Below are 23,884 nucleotides of genomic sequence, written 5' to 3' on the forward strand. Positions count from 1 at the left end.
CCTTCCTGGGTGATGGTGTAGAAAACAGGAAACTGGTGTTTCTGGTCTGCACAGTGTCGCATTGTTTAAAGGCTTCTCAAATAAACCGCAGAACATTTCCATTTAGGCTTCTGTAAAATGAACTTCAGCTACAAGAAAAACTGCTACAACATGTTTTGCTCAGCTTTATTGGAAATAATCATAACAGAATGATTTGGCATTTATACAAAATAGTCTGAAAGCAGAAATTGTAAGATAAACTTAGTCATTTAAAATCATTACTTCAGAAAAAATGGTGCCTTCAAATGAAACTCGTGAGCTCTTGTTTACAACATTGGAAGTCGTGTACACGATATGCTTGGTGTTCAAGTGGTTAAGATGTGAGAACGGCAATATTAACGTTACTGTCGGCGTCTAAAGCCACAGAGACTAACAATTTAGCAAGTGGGTAACATAATGCAGGAAATGCAAAGGCATAATGACAGAGGAAAGAGATGAGGCTGTTGGGAATATCAACATTTTCCTCAGACCTATTATATGATTACGAAGAAAAACAATATACGTCTAAAGTTACATATATTAACTTATGCTCCGAAAAATTATCTTCCATGGCCTCTGCAATTTCTGTCAACAAATACGTCACAACTTGTAAACTCTGAGCTTTCAGAAACTTTTCACTGACGAGGTCGCGAATACCACAAGAGGGGGGCGTTCATGTGGACTCTTCTCGTAAACACGGTAAACACGACCCCATTTGAAGGCACCACAAGAGTCTACAATCATGCTAGCGGCTCTGTGAGGCTCTGAGACCTCAACGCCCTGCAACTTAAGATAGCGCATGCAATTAGACCAAATACAAGAGAATTAACAAAACAGCACATTAGCATCAGCATCAGCATAATATTAGCTGAATGCTAATATCAGCATGCAAACAAGCATTTTTCAAACAAAGCAATATTTTATGCAGGTATGATGTTTATCATGTTCAACATCTTAGTTTAGCACTAAACACAAACTACTAGCATAGTCAGTAGCAGGAATCTAACTTATCTACTAGCGTGGCTAAATGCTTGATCTATAACATAACAGGGTGATGGACAACGTGATCAGTAAGTTGATATGTGTTACTACCAGTACGGTAGACCTATGTTACTGAATCTGAAGCAGCCATTTTCTGCAACTATGTCACTGTGAGAGAAACCTCTGACTCACAGATCTCCATAATGCCTCCATCTTCCTTCTTTTCATCATCATCATCATCATAACCCTCATCATAACCCTCATCATAACCCTCATCATCGATTTCAACAAAAGAAAAATATGGGTACAGCTTCTGAGTAAATCTCTCCTCATAGGTCAGCATGGATTTGTTGTGAGCAACGTCATGGAATGACACTGTCCCGTTTTCGTAGTCTAGCTCTATTTTGATCCTCTTGGGTCTCTTCAGTAGTATTAAGGTATTACCCTTGACATCCGTATACCTCCTCTTGTTTTTCACAATAGTACATAGAGTTGACCACATCTCCTTCTTCCTGTCTTGGGCCTCTTCAGCGACTCCCAGTATCCATCGGGGTTGATTTCCTACCTCCACCTCCCAGGAGTGTTTTCCTGAGTCAAAGCCCTCGCAGCCCAGGACCTGTGGATAAGTGGTGTTGCGCTCTGGGTTTCTAGGAAGCTGCTGCCAGGTGTCTGTGACTGTCACCGTGGTCAGATCTTCAGACAGAGAGAGCCATGGAGATGCAGTGTTGGGGTCCAGAACCACAGGGGCTGGAGATGAAACAGAAGTACAAAACAAAAACACTTCAGTGGTGAGTTTCCTGTCCAGAGGCGAAATATGAATTCATTCAGAGCTTATGTGCCCCAAAACTTACTGTGTTTTACAATGCTTAACATCTTCTCCCAGACTCTGAACTGAAGGTTTCCCACATGGTTGGACACATTTATCAGCGCTTGTGGAAGTAGCCGTGGATCTGGCAGTGCGTTCTGAGTTCTGGAGCAAATTCAAGAGATTAAGAGATAGGTTCAAGTCTGTCTCAAAACAATACAACACGCCCTATGTACGTTGAAAGAGTTATTGGTCGCTATAATCATTCCTCGTATCCATAATGCCATGGAGAGATCTCCCTTGCGCCATTCGTTGACTGCTCGACCATTTGTGCAGTCTGTTTATTCAAGTAGACTCATAAAGCCTCAGGATACATTTTTAGCACCAATGCTTCTTCACCTCAGATCGCTCTTCCTTGGACGAATTTGCGTCTTTTCAAGGTCACACACGTCTTTCGAATGACTTTATATGTATTCATGCCGCGTCTGAGCACACCTTAAAGTGGGGGTAGGCAGTATATTTTTGGCTTCATTGGGCAAAAATTCCATAATAACCTTTCAGCATATTGTAATTCAAGTGTCCTGAGAGAAAACTAGACTTCTACACCTCCTCATGGCTCTGTTTACAGGCTTTAAAAAATCAAAGGTCATTTCGGAGAGGCCTTTCCTATTGAGCGTTCCTATTGGCTGTGCTCCAGCTGGAGGGCGGTGCTTGGTATTTCTTCAACAGATCTCAACATGGCTGCCGGTTCACAAACCTTCTCATGTTACAGATAAATAGTACACTACAAGATGATTCTGAAAACATTTGAGGTGAGAAATAGGCATTACAGTAAAAGAATATTGATTAATATTTGATCGGCGCTGCCTAGTTTGACCGTTTGATCGGAGTTTGCGAGTGATTGAAAGCTGCTGAGACGGCAAGGCTCCAGCTCGGCTCTGATTGGTTGTTTTCCTCCGGTCTGTGAAATCTTGCAAGTGCCATTGCAGATTAGCTGTCTCATGCACTACTGTCAGGATATTGCGACCGTTTTATAAAAACAACTTTTTTTAATCATATTTGCTCCATTTCTACAAACTGCAGCTTTAATAGATGGGAGATGAAGTCTGTAGTGCTCGTTCAGTGCAAAATTAATTCTAAAGTTCAGTCTAAGCTAATTTGAGGCTTCAGTGGCCTGTACGGACAAGAGTAAAGATTACAATAACTCTATCAATGTATATATAATCATATGAGAACGCTTATAAGACAGACTTGGAAAAAAAACAGAATTTATCCTTCAATAATCTCGCAGAAGGCAAAGGCTAGGAAACACAAGAAAAACAAAATCACTTTTACTACTCACTTTAATACTTTAATACTCACCTTTCCATTTCAGTCCTAAAGGTCTGCAAATAAAACAAGAAATACATTAGCACTCTTCAGATTACTTTGTATGAATTCAACCTTTCCTGAGTTTGAATAACTACCTGTATGAACGAGTCGTCAGCCCCCAAGTCTTCCATGTCTTTTACAGTGTCGGAGAGCGAGAACGTGCCGCTACTGATCTCGGTGATCTTCTGCATCATACCAATCTTCTGAGTCTCTTCTTCTTCTAATGCCGCCTTTCTGTCTGCTTCCTCTGTCTTGTGGAAGCCATGAAGCTTCTCAAAGTCATCCTCAATCTTCTTCTCTGTGTCGCGTCTCTGATTCTGTGGGTCACAGTAAGAACTGGTCATCCTCTCCACTTCTTAAAGTGTTAAAGTTTTGCCTGATCAAATTCAAAAGATATGTACAACTGCTGACAAACCTTAATGTGCTCAACTGATGAATCACAAAATTGTTTGACCCTTTCAAAAGCTTCACGCTTCTCTTTGATGGTCCTGGAAGGAGTCTGAAAAAAAAAAATAAAAAATCACACTTGAATTTGTTAAAGAAGAAAAACCTAAAGACTGGGTCTAACATGTTAGTCAATCAATGAAACCATTGATTATTAACGTAGGCTATATTTTACCGCCACCTCCTGGCTGGCATACTTGAGCGTTTGGAATCATTTTTGTGTTCTCGTGTGGACGAAGATATTTTGTAATACAAAGGTTTTGTGGATAGAATTTACTTTGAAACGTAGGGGAAAAATATCCATTTTCAAAAATATCTGTATATGTGTAGACAAGGCCTACAGAGTCTACAGCCAGTATAGCGGTTGTTAGGCTGTATAGACACAACGTTGCTTTGAGCTAAATGCTAACATCAGTATGCAAACATGCTTGCAATGTCAATGTTAACAAGCTGTTATTTAGCATATATAATGTTTAGCCTACCATGTTCACCGTATTAGTTTAGCTGGTAGCATGCTAACATAAAACACAAAGTAAAGCTGAGGCTGATTAGTTTTGCAGGTGTTTGGTCATAAACCCAAATTGAAAATGAATCCATCCATGAGTTGTTGAGACATTTCACTCAAAACCACAAATGTCAACCTCATGGTGGCTCTAAGACAGTGGTTCTCAGAGTGGGTGGCATGCCCCAGGGGCATGACAGGTGGGGCGCAGCAGGGGGGAAAATGTGATGAATGGACAAATATCAAACAGGGACAAAAAGAAAAACTGATAATGCTTCCGAGATGCTCAGCTGACGGTAATCAAAAGAAATTATGACAAAGTAGAGCTGCACTGAACAGTTCGAAGCTTCATTCATAACGTTAATAACTTACAGAGACATTACCTTCCACCTTATTTTGTCCCCTTCTCTCTACACACACACAGAGCGAGCAACGCGGCGCTCATTTCATTTTTATCTAACAAAATATTCTGCTTCAGTCCATATTTGTTGGCATTTAGCCTTTCAAAAACAAAATTTTTACTGCGGTCTAAACTGTTTATTCTCCCACACTCACGTGTATTAATGGGGCAGTCTAGCAGCAATCTAGCACCAAGAATTACATTTATATAACCACAATAACCCCAAATCATAGTGAATGCAGTGGGAGAGACCACTTTATGTCTGAAAACTCTGGCAGCTGACAGTATGAGACCCAACAAATTAAGAAGAAATTTAGAAACATTACAAGTGTGTGAGAGGTTGCATAAAATATTTCTTCCTCCAAAGGGGGAATGACAGAACATTTTTGAGAACCACTGCAATAAGAGTAAAAGTCACAGGATCACCAAAGTCAGTTGTACCAAAGTTAATGGTAATCTCACAAAAAGCTGTTGAGTTATTTTAGTCTGGACCAAAGTGGTGGGCCAACAAGCAAACCAGCATTGCCATCCATACAGCCTACGGCTAAAAAAATCAATTCCATTTCAGAATTATGTTATTTAATGCTGATTGGAAAGTCTCCAACTGGTGCCCCAAAATCTCCAAACAGTGGCTTTAAGGAAAAGTTAAATTAAGTAGCGTCAACAACACTAGGCCTACATGTAATGTAGTTAAGCACGGCCGATTCAATAACTCAAGCGACCTCACCTGATATGACTCTGGGGTATTTCTGTGTCCTCCTCTCTCTCTGTAGTTTTCACTCAAACTCTTCAGAACAAAATTAATCTGAGGTTCAGTGTGTATAATTTGCGGACAATGTGGGCATTTCCGAGAGATTTTCTCCCTCCAGTGGTCGTGCACGCAGGTCTTACAGAAGCTGTGGCCACACTGCAGCGCCACAGGCTCAGTGAAAATGTTTTTGCAAATTGAACAAGAAAGTTCCTTAGTGATGGTCCAATCTGCATCTCTCTGCGTCTCTTTCTCATTTAATTGCTGTTCCACATTTGGGCCTATTTGGGCTGCAAATCAAATAAACAATTTGTCAAGACATATTACTGCTAAACTTCAGTCACAGGTTCCTCAGAGGGAATTATAATACTTTGAAACAGTGAAATACTGAAACATCTTTCTGCTTCTACATGAAGCTCAGAGCAACATTTATAGAGTGTGACACATAGTCTAATTAGAAATAGTCACAACAACACAATACAAATTATTGTAGGTCTAAATGGATAGATAAAACATTTGTTTTCTCTACATTTTTATTATCCATAAAAAGAATAAGCTGGCCCTGCTGGTTTCCAAGTATACTAGACATTATATATAGACATTTTACCTTGAGTTAACCTTATTGCAAGGTCATTATGATTCATCCTCATCAGAATGTCCACTGTTGTCTCCACAGCACCGTCTTTCCCGTAAAACTGCACCATTATATCCACAGTTCGCTCTCTAGTGGCATTCTCTCGCTGGGATTTTGGGATGGGCTGGCATCCCTCTCTCTCATTGAGGCCCAAGTTCCACTGAAATTGTTCCAGCTCCTTATCATTCAGATCATCCAGGTGATCTTTCAGGACTTTTTCGATTAGCACAGGTGTAGACATTTTGAACTTTCAGCAAGCTCAAAGGATGTTAAACTAACAATCAGCGAACTTCTCTAGAGCTGTGGAACTGTGGAAGACAAAAAACAAGAAGTTTCTTTCAGATGTAAGTTTTATTTACTGTCTCGAAAAGTATTGCAATTTGTTAAAAAAATCCTTTCATGAGTCAGTTTTGCCTTTAAAACAAAAGTCCTTACATACTTATCTAACAAGAGACAAAAACATAAAGGATACAAACATCCTTCTCAACAAAAGTACATAACTTCACTGAGAATTTACTGCTCATGTTCTGGTCCAAGTCCAAGTCATGCTGCTTTACTGCCTCCATGTACAGTGCATGCATTGACTGATATGAGATAATGATATCAATTTGGTTTGGACCAAGGTTGGGTTTTTTTTAGGGTTTTTTATAAAGAAAATATGCATAAGATGGGTCTCTATATTCCCTCTAGTAAATTACATTATATAGCAAATTCTGTATGTAACATTAAAGGATAAGTTCACCCTTTTTCTAGTCAGTCGTAAAACAGTCAGGTACCCGTATGAATGTTGAAACAGGTTAATCATTACTCCTTCTGTGAAGATGCGGCTGAGTGTTGCTCAGATTTCAGGAAGCAACACTTGCTTCCTGAAATCTGAAGCACATAAAATTGAACAGATTGTGAAAACCACTGACATAGTTGTATATACTGCTTACATATGTATAAATTGTATAAATTGCTTACAAACATACACAGTTTCTTTTAAGTCTGCCTTAAAACAATAGTCGGTTACCATTATGATTGTTGAAACAGGGTTAGCTTGTTGTGATGATACCTCCTTCTGTTAAGGTGTGGCTGAATTAAAGTGTTGCTTCCTGAAATCTGAAGCACAGAAAATTTAACAGATTTTGAAACAAATGACATGGCTGTACATATATATAAATCTGTTGTCTCCAGACTAAATAACTGGTCTCTTACCACAAGGAAGGACGCAAACTCATTGTCTCGGTTCTTCGGTGGCCTTGAATGCCAAAACTTTACTGCAATTTCCACTTCTCTCAGTTAACTCTATAATCTATCTACTAGCAGGTGAGCTGAACCTGAACATGAATCAAAGCAAACAAGAAAACATATATGTAAAGCAACCGAGCTAGTGACACAATAATAAGCTATATACAGTAAAAAAAAAAAATGCTATTCTTCATTGGCACCAATTGCTGCTCACCTTTGTTCTTTGGTCTAAATCCAATATTCTCACAAATATTTAGCTGTTAAGAGTTTTTCCTCTTTCCTCCGTATGTTCAGGTGTCATGCAAACAAAGACTGTAAGTAGTTTCGTTTTCTCTGGTCTCAGTTGCTTAGTCATGCTGACGAAGCTGGCTTACTAGTGATGCAGAGCAGGGCACTGCCCATGGATGTGAACGCCCCATGGCCCAACACCTCCTGAGGCCCTGCCCCTGCCCATGATGACACTACTGGCCAAGTTTAAAGGATAGCTCCACATTTTTTCAAGTCTGTCTTAAAACAACGCTCACATGCCCATATGTACATTGAAACAGTTTTTGCTTGCTGTAATCATTCATCCTGTCCATATATTATAAAGTTTGTGTGAAGTTAATATGCACCTCTGAGTTAAGCAAATGAAGTGGGAGAGTTTTTGCTAAAAAAGACTGTAACTTTGAAATGTATTTTTGCACTGAATGAGGACTGTGAATTTTGTTCTCCATCATTTACATGATAAGTTCATTAGGAAGGAAGCCTCTTAATGGCTGGTATGAACAGAAGGGATGCTTACAGCAAGGTTACAGCGCCTCATCAATGGTCTTTATCTGGGCCTTTAGTCGGTTGGTTATAACTTCACTGAGCGTTTCCTGTTCGTGTTTCTTTCCATTTCAGTTTTCACACACTCAGTCGTCTCCATCCACCATCATATACTCCACATAACAAAACAGTGCAAGGTCTTTGTTTTTTCAGTTCCAGTTTCTAAATGCTGCATCTCTGCCTGTTCAACAGATGGTGGAAGCAAAGTCCAAGTTTTGCTGTTCTACTACCTCCATGTACAGTGCAGCGCAAAGAAAGTCTCTACATTCCCTCTAGTAAATTAGATTACACAGCTTATTCAAACTGCATGTGATTATCATAAAGTGGGCATGTCTGTAAAGGGGAGACTCGTGGGTACCCATAGAACCCATTTTCATTCACATATCTTGAGGTCAGAGGTCAAGGGACCCCTTTGAACATGGCCATGCCAGTTTTTCCTCACCAAAATTTAGCATAAGTTTGGAGCATTATTTAGCCTCCTTCATGACAAGCTGGTATGACAAGGTTGGTACCAATGGATTCTTTAGGCTAGCTTTAAAACTGAGCCCACTACAACCTAAAAATTATTGCGTTAAAGAAATGAGTGGTGTTAAAACAAATTTGCATTAACACGTTATTATCACTTTAACTTTGACAGCCAAAACGAGGACTGTACACTTTGTTCTCCATCACTTACATTGGAAGCAGATTAAAAAGGGACCTGTTAATGGCCATTATGAACAAGAGGAATAATTACAGCGACCAAAACTGACTTTCTCTTGGTCTTGACATGAGACGGAGACTTTCCTGTAGCCTACAGTCATTTACTTCCAGCAGATCAAATAATTGGTCAAACTATATTAAAAAACATTCTTTCCGATATAGAATGACTAGGTTCAGTCAGGGTTAATATTAAAATCAAACAGATTAAAAGGAAATGCTTACCTGCTTCAATAACAACTATCTGACTCACACAGTGAGAGCGGCTGCTCCAGGCAGAGTGTTATTCGAACAGATGTAAAAAAAAAAAAAAAAACGTCTCTTGCTTCCTTCCTGGGTGATGGTGTAGAAAACAGAAAACAGGTTTTTCTTGTCTGCACTGAAATGAACTTCAGCTACAAAAAAACCTGCTACAACATGTTTTGCTCAGCTTTATTGGAAATAATCATAACAGAATGATTTGGCATTTATACAAAATAGTCTGAAAGCAGAAACTGTAAGATAAACTTACTCATTTAAAATCATTACTTCAGAAAAAATGGTGCCTTCAAATGAAACTCGTGAGCTCGTGTTTACAACATTGGAAGTCGTGTACACGATATGCTTGGTGTTCAAGTGGTTAAGTTGTGAGAAGCAACGGCAATATTAACGTTACTGTCGGCGTCTAAAGCCACAGAGGCTAACAATTTAGCAAGTGGGTAACATAATGCAGGAAATGCAAAGGCATAATGACAGAAGGAAAAGATGAGGTTGTTGGGAATATCAACATTTTCCTCAGACCTAATATATAATTACGAAGAAAAACAGACCATGTGGTAGACCTATGTTACTGAATCTGAAGCAGCCATTTTCTGCAACTATGTCACTGTGAGAGAAACCTCTGACTCACAGATCTCTATAAGGCCTCCACTGCTATTTGCTTTCCTTTTCTTTCTTTTTACCCCCTCATCATCGTCATAACCCTCATTATCATTAGTTTCAACAAAAGCAAAATATGGATACAGCTTCTGAGTAAATTTCTCCTCATAGGTCAGCATGGATTTGTTGTTATCAGCGTCATGGAATGACACTCTCCCGTTTTCGTAGTCTAGCTCTATTCTGATCCTGTTGGGTCTCTCCAGTAGTAAATTGCACTTGACATCTGTATACCCTCTGTTGCTTTTCGTAATAGTATAGCGTCCATTTTGTGGAGTCGACCACATCTCCTCCTTCCTGTCTTGGGCCTCTTCAGCGACTCCCAGTATCCATCCGGGTTGATTTCCTACCTCCACCTCCCAGGAGTGTTTTCCTGCGTCAAAGCCCTCGCAGCCCAGGACCTGTGGACAACTGGTGTTGCGCTCTGGGTTTCCAGGACGCTGCTGCGGGGTGTCTGTGAGTGTCACCATGGTCAGATCTTCAGACAGAGAGAGCCATGGAGATGCAGTGTTGGGGTCCAGAACCACAGGGGCTGGAGATGAAACAGAAGTACAAAACAAAAACACTTCAGTGGTGAGTTTCCTGACCAGAGGCGAAATATGAATTCATTCAGAGCTTATGTGCCCCAAAACTTACTGTGTTTTACAATGCTTAACATCTTCTCCAAGACTCTGAACTGGAGGTTTCCCACATGGTTGGACACATTTATCAGCGCTTGTGGAAGTAGCCGTGGATCTGGCAGTGCGTTCTGAGTTCTGGAGCAAATTCAAGAGATTAAGAGTTCATTTTTTTGTAAAGCTTTTTTTAAAGATTTTTGCATGGACGCATCTTTGCCCCAGATCACGCTTCCTCATCTCTTAGGGTATGTTCAGACCCACAGATGGTGGATGAAATCTGCAGTCCTCGATCAGTGCAAAATTTCGTTCTAAAGAACTGTGGCTTTTGAGCCATATCTCTTACTGCCTGAGGAAGGATCTCTTCATGGCCAGTATGGACAGGGGAGATGATTTTTTTTATATACATTTTTTGGCCATTTTGCTTTTATTAGATAGTGAGAGTGCTAAAGGGGGAGAGAGAGAGGGTATGACATGCAGCAAATAAAGGGACTGTGTGTAACTTCTTACACGTATAAATCAATCCGGGTCGGTGTCCCATGCGCGCTCGCGTGTGGCCACGCTGTTCAGACAAGACTCCAAAACAAACAACATGGAAGCAACAAAACCGCAAAGTTATATCTCATGAAGCCCATCTGTTAAACAGTGTTGGCCGCGGTCGGAGGACGCAGGGGAGACCGTAGCTTTGGTCTACAGGGCCGGAAACTCTGCTCCTTTGCTCCTCTGCTTGCTTGCCTTCACTCACACACCGCGCTCGTTCTCGCTCTGTCGCTCAACGTCACGTGCATGTGCGCACACTACACACTGCAGAAGAGTTAGTAGCTCTGAGAATATCTAGTAAATGTACAGTGGACGTTTGTGTAGAAATAACTGCTGCAGCTCCTCCAGACCAACAGAGGTTTTCCGTGTCTTGTGAAGTGACGGGGCTCCGCAGCGAGAAACGTTATCGTCTCCGACCAAAACTCTGGTGTCTACCCTGTTCCCTCCGACCGCGGTCGGGAGGCTGAAGCAGGAAAAGCCAACACTAGGATCAGCAGTGATTCATGGAGAGACCTTCATCTGGTCAGCCAACATTACTGCCAAGCAGCTGAAATATAGAGTGATATTGTGGTTTTAGCTGACGTGTGTCGCCTCACTGTTTTGAGCGATGCTCGTTCATGTCTATTTAGAGCGAGCACGAGCGCGAGCCCGAGCAACAGGACGCTGATTTTCGTTGACTTAACGGCCACAGGTGTCACTGTTGACAAGCAATTTCTGATTTTTACAATCAGCCCATTTAAGACAGACTTTAAAAAATCTGAATTCATCTTTTAATAACCTCACAGAGGCAATGGCTCAGAAACACAAGAAAGAGGATGAATAATACTCACCTTTCCATTTCAGTCCTAAAGTTCTGCAAATAAAACAAGAATTGCATTAGCACTCTTTATTTTACTTTGTATGAATTCAACCATCCTGAGTTTGAATAACTACCTCTAAGAACCAGTGGCCAGCCCCTAAGTCTTCCATGTCTTTTAGAGTTTCAGAGAGCGAGAACGCGCCTCCGCTGAGCTCCGTGATCTTCTGCATCATACCAATCTTCTTAGTCTCTTCTTCTTCTAATGCCGCTATTCTGGCTGCTTCCTCTGTCTTGAGGAAGCCATGAAGCTTCTCAAAGTCGTCCTTAATCTTCTTCTCTGTTTCGCGTCTCTGATTCTGTGGGTCACAGTAAGAACTTGTCATCCTCTCCACTTCTTAAAGTGTTAAAGTTTTGTATGATCAAATTCAAAAGATATGTACAACTGCTGACAAACCTCAATGTGCTCAACGTAGAAATCACAAAATGTTTTGACCTTTTCAAAAGCTCCCCACTTTTCTTTGATGGGCTTGGAAGGAGTCTGAAAAAAACAAAAAACAATTTTAGCATAGCAGAGATCAAAGATATATTTAGTAGCATTTTAGAATAAGTAACAAACGAGACGTGTCAACAGCCGTGTTGCTCTGTGGGGCTGTACTTAGGCATGACGTGCTTTGAGCTAAGTGAAGTGACTTCACCTGATATGACTCTGAGTCATTTCTGTGTCCTCCTGATGGATCATCTTGACTTCTTTCTCCGTAGTTTTCACTCTTCACTTTCACTTCTTTCTGAGTGATGGTCATTTCTGCATCTCTCTGCGTCTCTCTCTCATGTAATTGCTGTTCCACTATTTTGGCTGCAAATCAAATAAACATGTTATTAAGAAGTAATTCTCAAATACAATACAGTCACAGGTTCCTCAATGGGAATTATAACATTTGTTGTACTGAAACATAATTTTTTGCTTCCACATGAAGCTCAGAGAAACAGTTACAGGGTATGTGACACTTCTAACTATAAAGCGAGGAATCTGTCTGTCTGTTCTTCCGTGTGTTATTCACATATAACGAGAACCGCAAATCCAATCGACTTCACACTTGGTGGATGTATTGTAAGGGAGTGCGTGTCGAATGTCGTGCAATTTGACCAGATGGTGGCGCTATAACAATGAACTTTATGTTTTAGCCTCTAAGTAATGAACCTTGGCTATCATTTTATGGATTTTATGGGTCCAGATGACTCGATCCATATAAGCCACGCCCATTAATGTTTTCCACCATTTTTAATTTTGTCCAAATCAGATTTTTTTTGCTACTCCTCCTACAAATGTTGAGCACTTGTCTCCAAACATCTCTGAACCAAGCCGGAAAAAATTACCTTTTTGGATTTTTGATTTTCCATAGTTTTGATATAGCTGGCCCTCAAAGTTTGCACATGTGTGGGTATGATATCTGAGTCACCATGACAAATTTGGTGTTATTTGGCCAATAGGTTCCTGTAGCAGCATCATCTAACTATAAAGGAAGTATTCTCTGTCTGTCTGTCTGTCTGTCTGTCTGTCTGTCTCTGTATATATGTATGACATTCACATATCTTGAAAACCGTTCATCCAAGCAACTTCACACTTGGCGGGTACAAGCAGCCATACTGCGGTTCTCAACAAGGCTGCAAAAAACTTCTGGGGGCCAAGCAAGTGGCCCGTTGCGGACGGGCACTCCACTAGTTATTAAAAATAATTCATACAACAACACAATAAAAATTGCACTATAATAAAACACATATGTTCTCTACTTATTTATTATCCATAAAAACAAAATAATTGTACCTTCCTCCATTAACTTCATTGCAAGTTCTTTATTGTTTATACCCATAAGAACATCCACTGTGATGTTCAAGGCACCTTTTACCCCGTAAAACTGCACCATTTTATCCACAGTTTGCTTTGTGTCAGCTTCCTCCATATCGGACCTTAGGATAGGTCGTTCTCCCTTCTGGAGCAAGTACCACTGAAAATCCTTCAGCTCCTTTTCTTTCAGATCGTCCAGGTACTCTTTCAGCAGTATTTTTATTGCAGATGTCATTTTGAACTTCCAGCGAGCTCACAGAATGTTAAATTATCAATCAGCGAACTGTGGAAGACAAAAAAAAAAACATAAGTTTCTTTTGTAAGTTTTATTTACTCAAAACTACGATTTGTTAAAAATATTGAGTTTTAGGAGTCAGTTTTGCCTTTAAAACAAAAGTTCTTACATACTTATCTAACAAGAGACAAAAACATAAAGGATACAAACATCCAACAAAAGGTCATAACTTAACCGATCATTTAGTGTTCATGTTCTGGTCTTGACTCAGTCGTCTCCATCTACCAACATATAGAATTACTCCACATAACACAACAGTGCAAATGATTTCTCATTAGTGTTGGATCAGTCATTTAAAGCACCAGTGCAGTTAATGTGGTCAAAGTTTCTGTTTTAACATTTCCAGTTTCTAAATGCTAAACCTTTTGTCTGTTGAACAGATGGTGGATCAAAGTTTTGGTTTATTCTGTGTCGGTTTTACTGCCTCCATGTACAGTACATACTTTGACTGATATGAGATTTTAAGCAGATAATGATATCAATTTTGTTTGGATCAAGTTTTGTTTTGTTTGTTTTCATGGGTCTCTACAGTGTCTCTAGTAAATTAGATTATATAACAAATTCTGTATATAACACAAAAGGATAAGTTCACCGTTTTTTAAGTCTGCCTTAAAACAATAGTTGGTTACCCTTATGATTGTTGAAACAGGTTTTAGCTTGTTGTGATCATACATCCTTCTGTGAAGGTGCGGCTGAATTAAAGTGTTGCTTCCTGAAATCTGAAGCACAGAAAAACGACATGGCTGTACATGTATATAAATCTTTGGTCTCCAGACTAAATAACTGGTCTCTTACCACAAGGAAGGACGCAAACTCATTGTCTCGGCTCTTCGGTGGCCTTGAATGCCAAAACTTTACTGCAATTTCCACTTCTCTCAGTTAACTCTATAATCTATCTACTAGCAGGTGAGCTGAACCTGAACATGAATCAAAGCAAACAAGAAAACATATATGTAAAGCAACCGAGCTAGTGACACAATAATAAGCTATATACAGTAAAAAAAATGCTATTCTTCATTGGCACCAATTGTTGCTCACCTTTGTTCTTTGGTCTAAATCCAATATTCTCACAAATATTTAGCTGTTAAGAGTTTTTCCTCTTTCCTCCGTATGTTCAGGTGTCATGCAAACAAAGACTGTAAGTAGTTTCGTTTTCTCTGGTCTCAGTTGCTTAGTCATGCTGACGAAGCTGGCTTACTAGTGATGCAAAGCAGGGCACTCCCCATGGATGTGAACGCCCCATCGCCAACACCTCCTGAGGCCCTGCCCCTGCCCATGATGACGCTACTGGCCAAGTTTAAAGGATAGCTCCACCTTTTTTCGAGTCCGTCTGAAAACAACACTCACATGCCCATATATACATTGAAACAGTTTTTGCTTGCTGTAATCATTCATCCTGTCCATATATTATAAAGTTAATATGCACCTCTGAGTTAAGCAAATGAAGTTGAAATGTATTTTTGCACTGAATGAGGACTGTGGATTTTGTTCTCCATCATTTACATTATAAGTTCATTAGGAAGGAAGCCTCTTAATGGCTGGTATGAACAGGAGGGATGCTTACAGCAAGGTTACAGCGCCTCATCAATGGTCTTTATCTGGGCCTTTAGTCGACACCACCACTACCTGTAGTTGTAGGCTAGTTACTAACTGCCTGTTAGTAACTAGCCTACAACTACATTTAATTCAGTCTCGCATTATTTAAAGGCTCCTCAAATAAACAGCTTAAAACAGTATAATTTAATACAAAAAAAAACACTGCCACAACATGTTTTGATTAACTTTATTGGTAAATTATACATTGATGTTCTTAATAGAATGACTTTGCATCAAATAAAATATAAATTTACTCCTCATTTATTGCAGTTCATTAAGAAACAAGCGTTTACAATCATGCTAGCGGCTCTGTGAGGCCCTGAGAGCTCGACAACATACAGGAGAATTAAGAAAACAGCGACTACCGGACGCCAGTAAAACGTCCGCCTACAAAGTGCTGTACAAAAGTAAAACAAAATTATTTCTATTCTATTGTCATCATTTTAAAGTCTCTGCCAAAATTTTTGGTGTTGAAAAATTAAAGTATTATAAATAGGCCTATGCATACTATTATAACTATTTACTTACTTCCTTTATTTATTTATTAAACCCTTCCCAGAGGAGCATAAAGTGAGCGATGGACATAAATTAGAGTTCGAAAAATCCAGCACACAGATTTTGAGAGCAATCTCAAACTTTTTCACTTCAAGGACCTCCAAAATCAATGTACAATAGACCACAGACCATGGATGTATAAGAGGTTGTGCCCTGTGCTTTTGCCCTGCGTGTGTTAGTAAATAGCCTACAACTCCATTAAATTCTGTTTATGTCACGCTAATAGCACTACTAGCTACTGGCCGATAGCCGGTTGTTTGGGAACAGAGACGTTAATACATCCACCACGGTACAGGCTTAGTGCATACAGACCATGGGTGGATTATAAGATAATAAAAGTGATGAATTACAGCCATTATATCCATTATTGTGTCACTGAGAGAAACCTTTGACTCATAGATAAATCCTCCATTGCTATCATCTTCATCAACATGATAACCCTCGTCATCAATTTCAACAAAAGCATAATATGGTACAGCTTCTGAGTTAATATTTCCTCATAGTTCAACATGGATGTGTTATCAGCATCCCTGACAAATGTCAAATGACACTGTCACATTTTCGTAGTCTAGCTCTATTATGATCCTGTTAGGTCTCTAGTATTAAGTTGTTACCCTTGAAGTCTGTGTAAACCTTTATTTAATAAGCTTTGCTAAACTTTACTGGTAAATTATACATTGATGTTACATAGGCTAACTTCTTACCCTTCCTTCCTTCTCTTCTTGAGTTGTGTTTTTCCCACCACTTAGTTAGGTTTAGGAAAGAACACCATGGCTGGGACTAAAATTTCTACGTTTGTAAAGTGAAAATGAAATGTAAAATTGTGGGGACACAAACGAACAGCTGATTGTAAAGTGAAAGTGAAACTTAACGCATAGCACATGAGCAGCGGGCTCCTGGATGAAAGCCGTGTGTTCGTTGGGCCCATGCACTAGCCTTCCCGCCTGCCCAGTGGGTTTCGCTCTTTAAACTACATTACCGCATTCCTGTTTGATAATGCCGCCACAGAAGGGTCTGCAACGTAGTTAATGTGAAGCGGGCGTGGATTAATTGGTATAATCCTTGCGTGTCTTAAAGGGACTGTTTATAACTTTTTAAGCATATAAATGTACCGGGTTGGGACACATGCGCGCGAGTTTCCCAACCCGCTGTTTCTCGCGGCGGAGCCCCGCTGCCTTAGCCTGCGCTGAGGCAGGAGAAGCAAACACAGTATCAGTGAAATCAGTACAATCAGTAAATTCATGGAGAGAGCTTCGTCTGGTCAGCTAACATTACTGCCAAGCAGCTGAAATATAGAGTGATATTGTGGTTTTAGCTGACGTGTGTCGCCTCACTGTGTTGAGCGATGCTCATTCATGTCTATGTAGAGCGAGCAAGCGCGGGCTGACTTTCGTTGATTTCACGGCCACAGGTGTCGCTGTTAAAAAACAATACTTAAAGTTACAAATAGTAACTTAATAAGTCGGTATATCCAGGTAAAGACGGGCAGCACCACAGGGCCTACAGAACAAACAGAGATACAAAACAAAAGCAGTTCAGTGGTGAGTTTCCTGACCAGAAGCAAAATATTAATTAAATCAGAGCTTATGTGCCCCAAAACTTACGGGGTTTTACAGTGCTCAATAGCTTCTTCACGACTTTGACCTTGAGGTTTCCCACATGGTTGGACACATTTATCTCTGCTCGTGGAAGTAGCCCTGGATCTGGCTGTGCGTTCTGAGTTCTGGAGCAAATTCAAGAGATTAAGAGATAGTTTCAAGTCTGTCTCAAAACAATACTCACACGCCATATGTACGTTGAAAGAGTTATTGGTCGCTATAATCATTCCTCGTATCCATAATGCCATGGAGAGATCTCTTCCTAGTGCAATTACAATGTAAAAGTGTGCTCAGAAAGAAAGTGAAGCAAATTTTTGCCTTGCGCCATTTGTTTCAACCATTTCTGCAGTCTGTTTATTTGAAGTAGACTCATAAAGCCTTAGGATACATTTTTACACATTTTATGATACACTCATGTCTTTCAATTCATTTTACAGGCTATGTCTTTTTGCCGCGTCCAAAATTCGCCTCGCGTTCTGTCTGAACACACCTTTAAAAAAAAAAAAAAGGAACAGACTGAGCCGAAAACATAACCTCCTTAGTGGAGGTAATAAGGCAAGGCTCAGAAACACAAGAAAGAGGATGAATAATACTCACCTTTCCATTTCAGTCCTAAAGTCCTGCAATATACAAATCTTCTGAGTCTCTTCTTCTTCTAATGCCGCTATTCTGGCTGCTTCCTCTGTCTTGAGGAAGCCATGAAGCTCCTCAAAGTCGTCCCTAATCTTCTGCTCTGTGACGCATCTCTGATTCTGTGGGTCACAGTAAGAACTGGTCATCCTCTCCACTTCTTAAAGTGTTAAAGTTTTGCCTGATCACATTCAAAAGATATGTAGAACTGCTGACAAACCTTAATGAACTCAATCAATGAATCACAAAATTGTTTGACCCATTGAAAAGGTTCACGATTCTCTCTGATGTTGGAAGTAGTCTGAAAAAAAAAGATTGGGTCCAACATGTTAGTCAACCTCCAAAAATCTATCAGGCTATCTCAACAAGTCTGAATGAGATCGCCATTGACTACCATTCATATTTTTTTCCAAAATAAGGTCCCATGGAGTCCACCGGAAGGGGCGGGACTTCACTTCTCTATTGCTAATTCATCAAATAGTTGTTGAGATATTTAGTCTGGACCAAAGTGGTGGGCCAACCATGCCAACCTTAGAGCCTAGCTTGGCTAAAAACGGAAAATTATTCCATTTCTGCGTTATAAACCCCACTGTGAAATATATTTGCTCAATATTTTCAACATTAAACCAACAATCCAACAGTGGTTCCATTAATAAATGTAGAAATACAGTAATTTTAATGCTGATTAGAAAGTCTCCAACCGGTGCCCCAGAATCCCCAAAACAGTGGCTTTAAGGAAAAATTGAATTAAGTAACACTGAAATATTTTTATCCACAACACTTAATGTATTCAAGCACAGTCAAATCAATAACTAAATCGGCCTCACCTGAGATCCTCCTGGTGGATCAACCTGACTTCTTTGTGTGTATATTTCACTCAAACTCTTCAGAGCAAAATTAGTCTGAGGCTCAGTGTGTGTAACGTCCTGACAAATTGGGCATTTCTGACTGGTTTTTTCCCTCCAATATTCGTGCACGCAGATCTTACAGAAGTTGTGGCCACAATGCAGAGTCACAGGCTCAGTAAAAATGTCTTTGCAAATTGAACAAGAAAGATCTTCAGTCCAATCTTCATCTCTCTGCGGCTCTCTCTCATGTAACTGCTGTTCCACGTTTCGGTCTATTATGGCTGCAAATCAAAATAAACAAGATATTAAGACATATTACTGCTATACTTCAGTCACAGGCTCCTCAATGGGAATTATAATATTTGTTATACTCTGAAACTGAAACACTGAAACATGAATTCTCTTTCTGCTTCCACATGAAGTTCAGAGCAACAGTAGAGAGTGTGACACAAAGTCTAATCAGAAATAGTCATAACAACACAATAATAGTATGAATAGAAAGATAAAATATGTGTGTTCTCTACATATTTATTATCCATAAAAAAACATGTAAAATGTGAATAACTGTATAAAGCTGGCCCTGCTCATAGTTACCAAGCATACTAAGACATTTTACCTTCAGTTAACCTTATTGCAAGGTCATTAAGATTCATCCTCGTCAGAATGTCCACTGTTGTCTCCACAGCACCGTCTTTCCCGTAAACCTGCACCATTTTATCCACAGTTTCCTCTCTGGTAGCGTTCTCCAGCTGGGATTTTGGGATGGGCCGGCATCCCTCTCTCACATTGAGGGACAAGAACCACTGAAATTTGACCAGCTCGACTTCACTGAGATCATCCAGGTGATCTTTCAGGACTTTCTCAATTCGCACAGGTGTAGTCATTTTTAACTGCAGCAAGTTCACAGGACCTCAGACTGAGGAACTTCTCTAGAGCTGCGAAAGACAAAAACAGGAAGTTAGAATGAATTTATGGACCAAAATGAAATACATTTGCAAACATTAAACGGATATGAAGCTGATTTGACTTGAAGTAGTGAACACAGCTATATTCTAAACAAAATATTTTGTAGTGGAAAAACTATTTGAAAATTTTGTTTAGTTAATTTCTTTCAAATCTAAGTTTTATTTACTGTCTCAAAAAGAGACAGGGTCATGATGTCATCAAATATTGAGTCAGTTTTGCAAAAGTCTTTACATGCTTATCGGGTCATATCTTCACTGAGCGTTTACTGTTCGTGTTTTTTTCCATTTCAGTTTTCACACACTCAGTCGTCTCCATCCACCATCATATACTCCACATAACAAAACAGTGCAAGGTCTTTGTATTACAGTTCCAGTTTCTAAATGCTGCATCTTTGCCTGTTGAACAGATGGTGGAAGCAAAGTCCAAGTTTTGCTGTTCTACTACCTCCATGTACAGTGCAGTGCAAAGAAAGACTCTACATTCCCTCTAGTAAATTAGATTACACAGCTAATTCAAACTGCATGTGATTATCATAAAGTGGGCAAGTCTGTAAAGGGGAGACTCGTGGATAACCACAGAACCCATTTTCATTCACATATCATGAGGTCAGAGGTCAAGGGATCCCTTTGAAAATGGCCATGCCAGTTTTTCCTCACCAAAATTTAGCATAAGTTTGGAGCGTTATTTAACCTAATTCACAACAAGCTAGTATGACATGGTTGGTAACAATGGATTCCTTAGGCTAGCTTTAAAACTGAACCCACTACAACCTAAAATTTATTGCGTTAAAGAAATGAGTGGTGTTAAAACAAATTAGCATTAACGCATTATTATCGCGTTAACTTTGACAGCCCTAGTTTTTTACACAAAATGAGGACTGTAGACTTTGTTTTCCATCACTTACATTGGAAGCTCATTAAAAAGGGACCTCTTAATGGCCATTATGAACAGGAGGAATAATTACAGCGACCTAAACCTGTTTCAGTGTTCATATGGGCACCTGACTATGGTTTTAAGACAGACTTGAAAAATTGTGAACGTATCCTTTAATCAAAACAAACTGCTTCAAAACTGTATGTTGATGTCACTAATCAGGTGATTGTGTTCGACAGGACTCATTTTAAATAAATAAAACATATTGAAATCCATGTCATTAAGGTTAAAGAAATCATTTAAAACACATATTATTAGTTTATAATCTTGGAGAAAAAAACAACTCAAAGGTATCACATCTGTATTTTTCACGCCTTCAGTGAAGGTGTGGCTTAATAAACAAGTGTTGCTTCCTGCAAGCTGAAGCACAGAAAATTGAACAGAGTGTTGAAACCACTGACATAGCTGCTTACAAATATGTATATATGTGTATAAATCTATTGTCTCCGGACTAAATAACTGGTCTCTTACCACAAGGAAGGAAGCAAACTTGTCGTCTTGGTTCTTCGGTTGCCTTGAATGCAGAAACTTTACTGCAATTTCCACTTTTGTCAGTTAACTCTAGTTTATCTACTTGCAGTTGAGCTGAACCTGAATATAAATCAAAACAAATTAAATATGGGCGAAACAAGGCATCATACAAGATAAGTTACAATGCAATGGAAAGCAACTGAGCTAGTTACATAATAGGCTTCAGGCCTACACAGTAAGGCCTAGTTATTTAAACAAATGTTATCTAGTGTTGATCATGTTTAAAGAAAATAAGAAAATCTAGTTCTTTGGTCTAAATCCAATAGTTTCACAAATATTTAACTGTTAGGAGTTTTCCCACTTTCCCTCATTTTCTTGTTCGGGTGGTGCTCTTGCAAACAATGACTCATAGTTTCACTTTCTGATCTCAGTTGCTTTTTGTTCAGCGTTGCACTCCTGACCTCTAGTGGTCTTGTAACACTTGTGCCAGTCTTATAATTATCATGATAATAGCAATATTGGAGTGCAGATGAACAAAAAGAAGGATTCATATACTGTAGCCTACTATTTATGCTGATGAAGCTGTCTTACTAGTGGGACTGCAAGGAGAGGAAAACATGCACATTCTCAAAATTGTTTGTGGTGCTGGGAGTAGATCCCCTCCAAAATGTACTTTTTTTTTAAAAATGACTTGCTCCCGCACACACTTTTCTCTGCTTTATTAGTCAACGTTTCGGTTACTAGTGGGACTGCCCATGGATGTGAATGCCCCATGGCCCACCACCTCCTGAGGCCCTGCCCATGATGACGCTACTGGCCAAGTTTAAAGGATAGCTCCACATTTTTTTGAGTCTGTCTTAAAACAATACTCACATGCCCGTTTGTACATCGAAACAGTTCTTGCTTGCTGTAATCATTCATTCTGCCCAAATCAACAAAACAAATGCACTTCAAAGTGCTTTACAAGCGATTGACAAATAAACTGACAAATTTCATTATGATCAACAGTTACACAGTAGTAAAATGTTGGTAAAACACAATGAGTAAAATAGAGTTTAAAATAGTATAAGTAATAAAACCACTAGAAATGTAAAACACTACATTAAAGCCAGACTAATGGTGCCTTCAAATGGGGTCGTGTTTACCGTGTTTACATGCATGAGGGAGATGTTGAATTTTAACAGTGCCCCTATATATGACTAGCTTTCTCTGAGTAAAATAATAAAAGTGTGAAGAGCAGACTCCAAACCTTAAACTCTATAATCATCAGGAACAGGGGCTGAGTACATGTCACCTCTGATTTTTGCTGTGATGTTCAAAAATGTACCATCATTTATTTATCCTGGCAGACCTGACTGAGCACACTGGCGTTTCATCAGCAACACCCTGCTTTTCACCCGGACAGCCGCACACACACACACACACACAAACTGACGCCCGGGTGCTGTCCAACATGACCACGACCGCCGACAACCGAGCAGTTGGAGGTCAGTAGCTTATTGCTCCGGGGCATCACGACGGCATCTATTGAAGGAGGAAAGAGCGTTACTCATTCACTTCCCCCCAGTCAGATTATGCCTCCAAAGCAGTGCAGAACAGGAGTGTCATGACTCAGCTCTTGGCCCCGTCCACTCTCTCAGTTGTGATGATGTAACAGATGGCATATTCACCCTCATTAGTCACAACAAAGGAAAAGTCATGCTTAAATGTATCGCAGCTACCGAGGCTCTGATTGCACAATTAGTCTACAAACAGAGCTTCGGTAAGCCACGGGTGTCTGCTACATGCAGTGATATTTTGGCTCTGCAGATCATACCACAGGACTGTTTTTAGCTCCAAGAAGGCATGAAATGTAAGCATAAATCCTGCATGGGTGTATGGCTGCAAGCTTCAACTGACCCCATGCAAAAAGACAAGTGACATGAAGCTGCGTAGATTCTCTCTACTGCTGATTCTACTGGATTATACTAGTTTCTCTCCTGCTTGCAGCTAGATTTGGTAAGAGAAGCAGTGAAACATGCAATACAAGACGTCTCCATTATATAACCATCTAGTCATCAGCTTTCCCAATTAGCATTTCCTCTGAGCTTGTATACATGCAGTACACATTGCAAGGTGCGAGAACGTCAACGCCCTCTTGTCATTTCCGAAAATGCTGAGTTTGTTTTTCACAGTGTGGTGGCATGGGAACACAAAGTGATGTCAGCAGACATAGCTTCCCTCCTCGGGTACCTTTTTCCACTGCAAAATCAACAGGGAAGTTGACATAAAGGGGGCTGGACGGCTTTCTCATGTCACAGTGAAGTCAGCTGAGTCATATGAGTGAGAAGAAATGGAGTAACACACATTATGCGCATAGTGGAGCTGCTCAAGATGGGAATAGGTCTGACTGTAATAATACTACAATAATAATATGGAAAACGGCACACATACTTTCTTTCTTTCTTTCCCTCACTGAGTGCCAATTTCGGCTGAAACCATCCTACTTTCTCTTCTCTCGGCCTCCCGTGCTCTCACTCCTCTTCCCTCCTCTGCTCCTCTGTCTCTCATCAAGCGGGCAAGGCGTAGTGTGTGGTTGGTGTGAGATAACAAAGGCTGAGGAGTTCAGCATTATATAACTTCTGTGGAGGCTGAGGAGG

General features: G+C 40.0%; 2 protein-coding genes and 1 long non-coding RNA gene across 5 annotated transcripts; all 3 read right to left on the minus strand.

The window, feature by feature from the left end:
* Positions 1 to 151: 151 nt before the first annotated feature.
* Positions 152 to 23,198, minus strand: LOC141759041 (E3 ubiquitin-protein ligase TRIM35-like). Its single transcript, XM_074620930.1, has 11 exons — positions 22,573 to 23,198; positions 21,246 to 21,365; positions 19,492 to 19,810; positions 18,855 to 19,156; positions 5,877 to 6,150; positions 5,249 to 5,559; positions 3,591 to 3,674; positions 3,271 to 3,492; positions 3,167 to 3,189; positions 1,851 to 1,969; positions 152 to 1,746 (listed from the first exon to the last, which is right to left on the minus strand). The coding sequence occupies exons 3-11, from the start codon at positions 19,757 to 19,759 to the stop codon at positions 1,160 to 1,162; spliced, it is 2,190 nt and encodes a 729-aa protein (XP_074477031.1). The 5' UTR covers positions 19,760 to 19,810; positions 21,246 to 21,365; positions 22,573 to 23,198; the 3' UTR covers positions 152 to 1,159.
* Positions 9,061 to 14,858, minus strand: LOC141758362 (zinc-binding protein A33-like). Of its 3 annotated transcripts, none has more exons than XM_074619696.1 (8): positions 14,687 to 14,858; positions 13,333 to 13,636; positions 12,206 to 12,363; positions 11,965 to 12,048; positions 11,645 to 11,866; positions 11,542 to 11,564; positions 10,194 to 10,312; positions 9,061 to 10,089 (listed from the first exon to the last, which is right to left on the minus strand). In XM_074619696.1, the coding sequence occupies exons 2-8, from the start codon at positions 13,586 to 13,588 to the stop codon at positions 9,500 to 9,502; spliced, it is 1,452 nt and encodes a 483-aa protein (XP_074475797.1). In that variant the 5' UTR covers positions 13,589 to 13,636; positions 14,687 to 14,858; the 3' UTR covers positions 9,061 to 9,499. The 3 variants fall into 3 exon arrangements, with proteins under 3 accessions (XP_074475797.1, XP_074475800.1, XP_074475801.1); XM_074619699.1 differs by having other exon boundaries at positions 13,320 to 13,636; positions 14,687 to 14,854; XM_074619700.1 differs by having other exon boundaries at positions 12,206 to 12,346; positions 13,284 to 13,636; positions 14,687 to 14,854.
* On the minus strand, positions 17,404 to 18,847 carry LOC141758363 (uncharacterized). The gene is made up of 3 exons (XR_012591865.1): positions 18,248 to 18,847; positions 17,995 to 18,149; positions 17,404 to 17,522 (listed from the first exon to the last, which is right to left on the minus strand). It is a non-coding gene; the product is annotated as an uncharacterized LOC141758363 (long non-coding RNA).
* Positions 23,199 to 23,884: the final 686 nt, after the last annotated feature.

This window comes from Sebastes fasciatus, chromosome 20 (genome assembly GCF_043250625.1).
Source record: "Sebastes fasciatus isolate fSebFas1 chromosome 20, fSebFas1.pri, whole genome shotgun sequence".
NCBI classification, from domain to species: Eukaryota; Metazoa; Chordata; class Actinopteri; order Perciformes; family Sebastidae; genus Sebastes; species Sebastes fasciatus.

What these genes read in the sequence shown, in the direction of transcription:
- LOC141758362 (XM_074619696.1), bottom strand. Translation starts at nt 13,588, where the DNA reads ATGACATCTGCAATAAAAATACTGCTGAAAGAGTACCTGGACGATCTG. An exon ending in ATGACTCAGAGTCATATCAG is followed by an intron (nt 12,049 to 12,205) that starts GTGAAGTCACTT and finishes TGTTTTTTTCAG; the next exon opens with ACTCCTTCCAAGCCCATCAA. An exon ending in TTTAGGACTGAAATGGAAAG is followed by an intron (nt 10,313 to 11,541) that starts GTGAGTATTATT and finishes AATTTGCTCCAG; the next exon opens with AACTCAGAACGCACTGCCAG.
- LOC141759041 (XM_074620930.1), bottom strand. Translation starts at nt 19,759, where the DNA reads ATGACTACACCTGTGCGAATTGAGAAAGTCCTGAAAGATCACCTGGAT. An exon ending in ATCCACCAGGAGGATCTCAG is followed by an intron (nt 6,151 to 18,854) that starts GTGAGGCCGATT and finishes GCTTGCTGAAAG; the next exon opens with TTCAAAATGTCTACACCTGT. An exon ending in CATCAGTTGAGCACATTAAG is followed by an intron (nt 3,493 to 3,590) that starts GTTTGTCAGCAG and finishes TGTGACCCACAG; the next exon opens with AATCAGAGACGCGACACAGA.